The sequence below is a fragment of the Sinocyclocheilus grahami genome, unplaced genomic scaffold, assembly GCF_001515645.1.
Source record: "Sinocyclocheilus grahami isolate Dianchi unplaced genomic scaffold, SAMN03320097.WGS_v1.1 scaffold1449.1, whole genome shotgun sequence".
In the NCBI taxonomy this organism is placed as follows: Eukaryota; Metazoa; Chordata; class Actinopteri; order Cypriniformes; family Cyprinidae; genus Sinocyclocheilus; species Sinocyclocheilus grahami.
This window is the reverse complement of record NW_015506628.1, coordinates 99,622-110,298: the sequence shown is the minus strand read 5'-3', so window position 1 is coordinate 110,298 and position 10,677 is coordinate 99,622. Positions and strand designations below refer to the sequence as shown.

At 39.5% G+C, this 10,677-nt stretch overlaps 1 protein-coding gene across 1 annotated transcript; it reads left to right on the top strand.

Moving 5' to 3' along the window:
- Positions 1–1,462: 1,462 nt before the first annotated feature.
- Positions 1,463–7,304, top strand: LOC107570379 (neuronal pentraxin receptor-like). Its single transcript, XM_016256610.1, has 5 exons — positions 1,463–2,333; positions 4,696–4,930; positions 5,020–5,261; positions 5,511–5,690; positions 6,146–7,304. Exons 1-5 carry the CDS (start codon positions 1,641–1,643, stop codon positions 6,377–6,379), a joined length of 1,584 nt encoding a protein of 527 aa, XP_016112096.1. The 5' UTR covers positions 1,463–1,640; the 3' UTR covers positions 6,380–7,304.
- The last annotated feature ends 3,373 nt before the right edge of the window (positions 7,305–10,677 follow it).

The window sequence follows — 10,677 nt, the reverse complement described above, 5'->3', positions numbered from 1 at the left end:
CAGCGCAGTCGCAGACTATTTAGGTAAAAAGACCTTGTGTCTGAAAAGTGTGGAATTTATTTTTATTTTTTTTAAAGAAATACAGACAACGCATCAGTATAGACTTAAACTGTGTCATTGTCATACTTGGCACATTTTGTATATTTAAAAAAAAATAGTGTTTTATAATTTATTATGGCACAAATTCACATTTTAAGCAATAACTTTTTCTTTTTTTTTTGCAATTGTGATTTCTGTGTCAATGCATTGTGGACTACATGACACTTAAGATGTTGTTTTTAAAACACTCAAGGCTTTTATATATCGAGTAAATTGCTTACATGACACTTAAGATGTTGTTTTTAAAACACTCAAGGTTTATATATATCGAGTAAATTGCTTACATGACACTTAAGATGTTGTTTTTAAAACACTCAAGGTTTATATATCGAGGAAATTGCTTATTTGATGTTTTTTTCCCCCATCTTTCTCACATTTTAATTTATTTTCTGATACTATTTCACATACATATTAGAAAGAGAACGTCATCGGGATTTTCGCCTAAGTAATTAGAGCTATGTTTGTTTGAGTTATATTAGTTAGTCAATTATGGAATCACTTTCACTTTCCACACCTGCAATACATGAGCTGGAGTACATTGATACACCAGTAGGTGGCGTATATTTAATTTACTATTTAATTTTGTGTGTGTGTATATGAAATACACTTCTAATATTTGGTCAATCAGAATTTGTAAGAAATTAATACTTTTATTCAGCAATGGCGCATTAATTTCATCAAAAGTGACTGTAAAGACTTCTACATTGTTACAAAACAAAGCATTTGTATTTCAAAACTGCCGTCTATTTTAACTTATTCAAAGAATCCTGACATTTTTTTTATCATGGTTTCCACTTAAAAATTAAGCAGCACATTGATACACTGGAAAAATGTATCTTCCACTCTCAGAAACTTATTTGTAACTTTTATTTTAATCAAATAAACATAAAGAGACTTCTTTCAAAAACATTTAAAATCAGTTTGTGTGTTCAAGATACTATATCATTGTCACATATAACCACTGGTTTAGTGGATGTTTAAACGGCTGATCATTTATTTAGACCAGCTTAAAGGTCAGAACTGTCATTTCCATATCTGATAAAGTTATGAATTTTTTAACACATCGAGTGTGAGGTTACATTAATGATGCACAAAACAAATACATTCACACATAAATCAGACATCTTTGTCATATCAGTGACAGATTCATTACGAAATTATTTTTATATCAAGAATCGCTCATAATGTTCTAATGTGTATTTTTCTCTTCAGTAACGCAGTCTGTTCAGAGTACTCATAGATGATGATGCAGAGCCCAAAAGCTGTTTACATCAATGTGACACATCACGCATTTTCATCACAGTCTCTCACCACCCTCTATTGCGCGCGGTAGCCATAGAAACCGGCCAGAGGGGCACTTAGCAACAGAAAAGGAGGAGGCGCAGCATCATCTGCTGCGAGCGGAGGAAAAAACAGCAGATGCGATCGACCTTCGTTTCATCCAGACCTGCTTCTGATGGTGAAAACCGGCCGTTTGTAAATATTAAACATCGATAAAACTACATCCAGCGGTTTTTTTTTTGTAAATCTCAATCGGCTACATGAAGTTCGTCGTGGTTTTAGTCTCCGCCGGCCTCTTGGCGTTTCTCGGCGCGGTCATCTGCATCATCGCCAGCGTGTATTCACGATCCTCGGCCGCCGCGCCCCAGGCGCTATCCGGCAACCGCTCACTGTCGCTCCTGGAGCCGCTGCCTGGATCCGTAGCGCATGCCGGGCCGCTCGGAGCTCTCCATGGTGCTGAATCTTATGAAGGCGGCGGATTGGACATCGGCCTGGAGATGCCGTCGTTCAATGAGCTCAGTACCGGGGACGTGACTGGGCCAAGTCCGAAACAGTTCACCCTCAATCGACTCATTTGTACCCCTGTGCCCATCAGTGATTGTAAATCCAGGGGTTTGAGACAACAAGCCGATGACCCGTTTACAGATGAGGAGGACTGGAGCCTCCGCACCACCGCTGAGGAGCTCCGGCAGATCGTCATGCAGCAAAACGACCAGATCCTCATGGACCAGAGGACCATCACGGAGCTCACCGGGAAACTCTCGGAGTGTGAGAGCGGACTGGAGGAAAGGAGTCTGCACGAGAGGAGTATGGGGGTTTGGGCAGGCAACCGTCGCCACATGGCTGGGGACGATGTGAGCAGCTCGGTTGCAGTGCAGCTGCAGACGGCGCGGGCTGTGGAGGAACTGGAGAAAGCAATTCTTCAACTCAAAGATCGCATAGAGAAGTTGGAGGTTGGTGTGAGACACTATAAACAAATTTTTTATTTTTTTTTTATCTAAAAGGTTTCCAGTTATTTAACTATTGCAATTACAACAGGAAACACACTTTTTAAGGTGCACAATCTCCACCTCCAACTTTGCCGAAAGACAATGAACACAATTCTGCACAAAATATGACTTAAGAACTTAATAAGAACTTAAATAAATATACACTATACACTGTATCTAATTTGCATATGAATGGGTTCTTGGAGCAACATTTAATGAAAAAAGAAGTGTAATAATTGGAGTAATAATTGGCAACATTTTAATAATAATATCTAATATTTCATAGGAATATTGATGTATAATTTATTTCCATATTCACTTGTTGTGTCTCCCAAAATGCCTGATAAACATGATTTCAGTCCTGATGTCCTCTACAGTGGAGGAAATCAATGCCCTGTTCTGTAACAGAAAGTCATTTTTTGATTTGAAACCCCATAACGTTTTGACATAACGTCTGAGATGTTGGTTTATGAAATACAATTTGAAAAGTAGTCCGATTTAAATTATAATTAAACAGATTTGAAAATTCCGTTGGCTAATTACAGGGCCTAACGTTAACCCAACTGATGGAAATAAATAATAACTGAACTTGTAACAGTTTTGTTGCAAAGCACAATATTATGGTGAAATTAGATCTCGTGTTTGAGTTAAAACCGAATTATTGTTGTATAAGCATAGCAAGCATCATAGCAAAAAGGCTAACAAACTTAAGAGTTATACCCACCAATTAACATTAGCCCTTCATTCATGACATGGATACCGTAATAATCACACAGAGAGAACATAGTTGCATACCTTTATCTTTTGCTCTCTTTTTTTTCTAAATTGGGCACCTGATGGCTTTGACCTTTTCCTGTCCATCCCTGTGTTTATTTGGCACTGGACAATCAACAGATTTCCCATCCCCCCATCACTGTCACTCACGACCAGAAGTCAAGACTAAACCAATTCACCTTGGTGACCACATAATCGTTTTGTATTACCTATTTTTATTAGCCATTTCACACAATTCAGAAAAACAAAAATGTGCAGGAACTATAGGCCTGTATTTATAATATTATGAATGAAATGTGCGTTATTTGGAAGAAAGTCGAGGTGTGACTGACTTTAGCCCACTAATTCGCAGAGGATTATTATTATTATTTTTTAACTGCTCGTGCCGCCCCCATGTATCATGAAAAAATACTGCCCGGTTCGCCCGTGCCAAAAACCGCTACTGCGTGCAAATGTTCAAGATCAGGGGGATAATTCATTGTGCCTGTTCATATTGTAGTACTTCCCTGCTGAAAAAACAATAGACACCATCACAAAATTTGTAATGGTTTTACTGGTTATGATGGTAATTGTACGGGTTTTAATGGAAACTGTGATGGACCCTGTGGGTTTCTACTGATAAGTGGTTGCCTTCTATTGATGGCTTGTTAAAACCACTAAATCCTAATGGAATATGTCCCAAAACACACTACAGAAACCTATTTTTCAATGCTTTTAATGGTTAAAACTTGATGGTTTGTAATGGTATTTGTAGTGGAAACCATTAGAATTTCTGTGATGGTTTCTATTGTTTTTTCAGCAGGGTTTTTATGTGTCTTTGTGTGTTTTCCTCACCTGGTGGTTGCTTTCCCCTCCATGGTAGAAAGACATACCTAAATCATGACGGAGGAGAGAATAGAACAGGTTCTCATCCAGCTGGAACACTGTCAGCAGTCACACCTGAATTGTAGATGTTGTGATATTGACTTATGGACCAGATTTGTTATTGCTGAAATTAAAAAATAGATTTCCTGTTCATTAGGGCAAGATTTCATTATTATTGAAACAATTTTTTTTCTGTAAAGCTTATATTGTGAAAAACTATATAAAATAAATGTGAGTTTATTTACTCACCCTCATGTCCTTCCAAACCCATACGACTTTCTGTCTTCTGTGGAGCACTAAAGCAGAAATTTTAAAGAATGTAGTGGTCACTGTTTTCTATGCAATTACAGGGAGTTTTCAAGCTTCAAAAAAGCATGTAAAAGCCCCATAAAAGATTTCAAAAGTTATTTTGTATAACTCATGCCTCATATTCCAAGTCTTCTGAAACCATATAATAAGTGTTTGAGGAACAGAACGAAATGTAAGTCATTGTTCACTCAAAATCTTGACATCCGTTCTAGCTCTCCTTAAATGAGAATTAATTCGAAAAGTACGGTATGTCTGATTCAAGAACAAATTATTCTTTTGACTTCCTGTAATTCAAATGGATCTAATATAGTCAGGTACATTTCTTGAACAGGATGTATTAGGTTTTGCGATATTGACTTATTGCATAATTATCTTGCAGTTGGAGATAGGCCCGGCAGCGATGAACCACACTGAGCGTACTGTGAGCACACTGGGGAGTGTAGTGGTGGGTGAGCCTGGCAGGCCTGTGGAGGATCTGGAGGGAGAGCTGGAAAAAAAGATTAGGCTGCTGGAGAAGGAGAGAAAGAACCTCCGGAAAGAGACCCAGAGCCACCACCAGCACATAGACCAGGGAATCAACACCCTGCAAGAGCGTATTGCAGAGCTGGAACAGAGTAAGGAGGAAGGTTTGGTCAAACTCAAGGGAAAGGGGATGAAATGGTCACTTCATTTTCAACTCACTCTCTCAATCTTTACTTCCCAGGTCTTACAGATTACAGTTACCCACAAGGGTATAAACTTTCCTTCCCTGTGCGAACTAACTACATGTACGGGCTTGTCCGGAGGAATATTCCAGAGATGTACGCCTTCACGGCATGTCTGTGGCTCAAGCCTGCTGAGAGTGGAATTGGGACGCCATTTTCCTATGCTGTACCGGAACAACCCAATGAACTTGTCCTGTTGCAGGGCATTCATAATCCAGCAGAACTACTCATCAATGATAAGGTAAGACCTACTACACGAAGGCTTCTCAAATCTGCTCTGCAGAGTTTAGCTCTAACCCGAGTCAAAGTCAACTAAACAAGCTAATCAAGGTCTTCAGAGTTACTACAAAATGATTGGTAGTGATTGAGCTAAACTCTGCAGAGCAGTGGCCCTCCAGATCCAGATTTGAGGAACCCTGCACTAAATCTTCCCTTCACAGCAACCTTGTGCAATACAGCTGATGGACTCAACCCTTCCTTCCATTTACAGGTGGCACAGCTGCCTCTATCTTTGCCCCAGGACATCTGGCAGCACATATGTGTGAGTTGGACCCTACGGGATGGAGTTTGGAAAGCATATCAAGGTGGAAAGTTGAGAGGACGGGGTGAAGGTTTGTCCGCATGGCACCCAATCAAATCCGGGGGCGTCTTGGTGTTGGGACAGGAACAGGTAAGCAAGACAGTGGATCATTGAAGAGTCTGAATACACCCTCAAAAGTACACCTTCACTCTTGGGAAAAAAATGTGCAAAAATTGTACCTTCAGTTGTGCAAAAGCTTGTCACTGGGGCAGTATCCTCAACAGGACATCTTTGCACCTTATTTAGCCCTAAAAGATTCATGGTAGTGCCATAAAGCTACATTTTTCTATTCTAATATGCACCTTTTAGGAGTAGATAAAGTACAAAGTTGTCCTTTAAAGGTAAGTGCCTCAGTTTTTGTACATTTTTCCCTGACAATGTTTGCATCCTTCAAGGGTTGTTAAGGTACAAAGGTATACCTTTGAGGGTCCTACCCCAGTGACAAGGTGTTGGACCCTTAATGGTACCATTTTGGCACAGTATCTCTGATGCAACATAATGTTTATCCATGTGTAACCCTTCCGCTCTCCTTGGCTCCTCTGCAGGATACCCTTGGTGGGCGGTTTGATGCATCCCAGGCCCTTGTTGGGGAGCTTTCGTTATTTAACCTGTGGGACCGAGTGTTATCGCCAACAGAGGTTGCTGCTTTGGCGGCATGTGCAGAGTCGCCCCACTTGGGGAACATAGTGCCCTGGACGGACCGAGATGTGGACGTGTTTGGAGGGGCTGTCAAGGACCCTGTGGACCCCTGCCTTCAGAGCTCCCATCCCCGGCAGTGAGCAGGGCCATGGGTTGATACCTTTCTTTTTTTGAGGCGAGGGTAAATGAGACAAAAATGGCCTGAGAGGTATGACAGCTGTGCTGTGGTCCCGGTCTGTGTATAGAATATATGTACCGTAGAGCTACACTCTCACTGAGTGTTTGTTTCTGCAGGGAAGGAATTTGTCTGTGTGTGTGGTTGTGTCACTTCGGATAGAGCTGCTGCCGAATGCTTTTAAAGGCCTGTTTGCATCTCGTGTTGCTTGTGTTATTTCATGCCCTTCTTCTGAAAGCATTACCGCACAATGGTCCCTTCAGATATAGAGAATGTTTTTGTAATACGATGGATGTGGCTCATTCTCACAGCACTTGTCTTGCTCTTGTTTCATTATTTGTGTAAAGTGGAGCTTTCGCTTTTTTCCCAGAGCAGCTTTTTCCTTTCTTGTTTTTATTACCGATCCCTTAGGGTCACTTCACTTGTTATTTCAGTCCGGCAGCACTTAAAGGTGTATAACGTCTTATCTTTATTATAACATGTTTACATTTTTTGTCTTTTGGCATCTGGTCAAATGGGTCTTTACCCTGCTGTGTATCTTTTCTCACAGATTCAGCAAGATCCAAAAAAAAATTTAAACCAAAATGTGTTATTTCAAGCTTAGTATCTTAAACATCAGACTAAATTTTGAAGATCTGATGTACAGCCCACACACTATGAAAATATGAATGTAAAACAGTGTTTAGCATCTTGTCGTGTTACCATTGCACTGCATCTAGCCCTACTTGCCCTTTCACAGAGAAAAGCTTATGGAGAAGTGCCTGTCTGTTTATTTGACTCTTGCTATTGGTTGATGATCAGCTGTGATGTCAGTATAGTGCTTCTTCATATTTGCACCACCAAGGATCTACAATGATATTGTGACAAATGTGGATGAAAATATTAAAACTGTGAAGAAAATGAACTATGAGAGTGCATTGTCTTGTTTACTTATATCTATCTATCTATCCATCTATCTATCTATCTATCTATCTATCTATCTATCTATCTATCTATCTATCTATCTATCTATCTATCTATCTATCTATCTTCATGCAAATCCTGGTTATTGTCATTCTCATCCTCTCATTGCTCTCTTCACGCTGTTGCTGCTGCTGTTGAATTATAGATGAGTGTTAATGACCCCCTCCATCACACTGACCCCTGCTGCTTCTCTCACACCAGTAACATCCTCTGTGTGTGTGTGTGTATTTCCTCATATACAGTCTCTGTATTTGCCATTTGAATTCATTTAAATCTTTGCAATACTGAAAAATTTAATAATCATACGCCAGCTGTGTATCCTTCATATATCCTTCCCACAATCACATAAAAATAATATCATGACATGGCTGCCTTTATTCCTCACAGCACTTGTTTGACACATTCATAAAGAAACACTTCTCTTGGTTGTAATGCTCTGTAAGTGTCATTATGTTCCAGACTCCCATCTGCTGCAAGCCTCCTCTCTTTTCTTCTCCTCCTAAGGTACCATTCTTGCTTATATTCTTGCTCAAATCAGTGGTTAGATTCTCCCCTCCCCCTGCTTTTATTTGTAAATCTATCTAGAAACTGAAAATCCCCTATAATCCACAAATCAAAACAGGGTCTGTCTGGGAAACTCATGAAGATATTTTAGAGTCTCAAGATCAGCACCATCCAATGCATTACATACTGTAACCTACAAATGGCTATAATGCTCTCCCTGAATATTAAATTGGGATGTATGAGAAAAGTCAATGGCTACCAGCAACTGTTTGGTTATACTCAGAGCAGCATTGCATCTTACTGACAGCTCTCAGATCAGTGTGACAGTTATTTGGGGCACACTCACCAGCTGTGCACAGATGTATCTAGAGCTTAATAGGGTCAGTAAAAAGCAAGAGAGTAAACAACACAGATGAAAGTAGTGGGACCAATGCAGCATCTAGATAGCAGGCTTCACCCTGCTCAGACCGCAGTAAGGTTACATGGGGATAAAACACAGCTGGTGTCTGTGCTCATAAAATACTGAGCTTAAAGAGATACCAAAAATGACAATTCTGTGTCTGTCTATCTATCTGTCTGTCTGTCTGTCTGTCGGTCTATCTATCTATCTATCTATCTATCTATCTATCTATCTATCTATCTATCTATCTATCTATCTATCTATCTATCTATCTATCTATCTATCTATCTATCTATCTTCATGCAAATCCTGGTTATTGTCATTCTCATCCTCTCATTGCTCTCTTCAGGCTGTTGCTGCTGCTGTTGAATTATAGATGAGTGTTAATGACCCCCTCCATCACACTGACCCCTGCTGCTTCTCTCACACCAGTAACATCCTCTGTGTGTGTGTGTATTTCCTCATATACAGTCTCTGTATTTGCCATTTGAATTCATTTAAATCTTTGCAATACTGAAAAATTTAATAATCATACGCCAGCTGTGTATCCTTCATATATCCTTCCCACAATCACATAAAAATAATATCATGACATGGCTGCCTTTATTCCTCACAGCACTTGTTTGACACATTCAGAAGAAACACTTCTCTTGGTTGTAATGCTCTGTAAGTGTCATTATGTCCCAGACTCCCATCTGCTGCAAGCCTCCTCTCTTTTCTTCTCCTCCTAAGGTACCATTCTTGCTTATATTCTTGCTCAAATCAGTGGTTAGATTCTCCCCTCCCCCTGCTTTTATTTGTAAATCTATCTAGAAACTGAAAATCCCCTATAATCCACAAATCAAAACAGGGTCTGTCTGGGAAACTCATGAAGATATTTTAGAGTCTCAAGATCAGCACCATCCAATGCATTACATACTGTAACCTACAAATGGCTATAATGCTCTCCCTGAATATTAAATTGGGATGTATGAGAAAAGTCAATGGCTACCAGCAACTGTTTGGTTATACTCAGAGCAGCATTGCATCTTACTGACAGCTCTCAGATCAGTGTGACAGTTATTTGGGGCACACTCACCAGCTGTGCACAGATGTATCTAGAGCTTAATAGGGTCAGTAAAAAGCAAGAGAGTAAACAACACAGATGAAAGTAGTGGGACCAATGCAGCATCTAGATAGCAGGCTTCACCCTGCTCAGACCGCAGTAAGGTTACATGGGGATAAAACACAGCTGGTGTCTGTGCTCATAAAATACTGAGCTTAAAGAGATACCAAAAATGACAATTCTGTCAACATTTACTCGTTGTGTGGTTAGAAGCTTTGTCAGTATTCAGCTCAAAGTTTTGTAATGACATCAAAGCAAGTAAATGAGAACAGAATATTCATTTTTGGTGAATTCTTCTTCTTCTTCTTATTTTTATTTATTAAAAAAAAAAGACCAATAAGACATGACTTGCAGTCCATCAATTAATGTCTTGTGAAGCAAAAGCTGTGTCTATTTTTACTTGTAAATGGTACTTGATCTGTGCATATTTCTCTCCTGATTCAGAAGAGATAACTTTTCACTGGAGAAAGCAACATTAATTAATAGCCTAAGATGCCTATAGATATTTTAGCAGAAAGTAATAGTTTTGAAGTTAAAAATGTCTTAATGATGGATTTGTTTCTTACAAACATGCAGCTCACGTCACAAGGTGTTAATTGATGGACTGGAGTCATACTTGTGGATCATTGTGATGTTTTTATCAGCTGTTTGGACTTTCATTCTGACGGGAGTCATGGGACCCATTCACTGCAGAGGATTCATTAGTGAGCAAGTGATGTGCTAAATTTCTCCAAATCTGTTCAGATTAAGCAATTGGGTTGTTTTGACCCAGCGGTTGGGTTACTACCCAGAAGGTTGGGTTAAACATTTAACACAACCGCTGGGTCAAAACAACCCAATTGCTGGGTTTGTCCCTATTTAACCCAGCACTGGGTTGTATTTAACCCAGCATTTTTTAGAGTGTGTCTTCATAAATGAAGAATTTCTCCAAATCTGTTCAGATTAAGAAATAAACTCATATAGGCTAGCTAGGCTACCTCTTGGATATCCTAAATTTTCATTTTTGGGTGAACTACTCGTTTAAGGATACTTCTTAAATTTGCCTTTTTCAATTATCTGCACTCTAAAAAATGCTGGGTTAAAGACAACCCAGTGCTGGGTATAATAGGGACAAATTTGTCCCTATTTTACCCAGCACTGGGTTATATTTAACCCAGCATTTTTTAGAGTGTGCATTTACTTCTTAAATTTGCCTTTTTCAATGATCTGTCCTCATAAATGAAGAAGACCAGAAAAAAATCTTGCTAATTTACCATAGAAATTCAATAGACGCCCACGGACCAATCACGAC

Bases quoted from the DNA above. Each gene is read 5' to 3' on its own strand.
- LOC107570379 (XM_016256610.1), top strand. From the start codon at position 1,641: ATGAAGTTCGTCGTGGTTTTAGTCTCCGCCGGCCTCTTGGCGTTTCTC. The intron at 5,262-5,510 runs GTAAGACCTACT...TTCCATTTACAG, and splicing joins AACTACTCATCAATGATAAG to GTGGCACAGCTGCCTCTATC. The intron at 5,691-6,145 runs GTAAGCAAGACA...GCTCCTCTGCAG, and splicing joins TGGTGTTGGGACAGGAACAG to GATACCCTTGGTGGGCGGTT.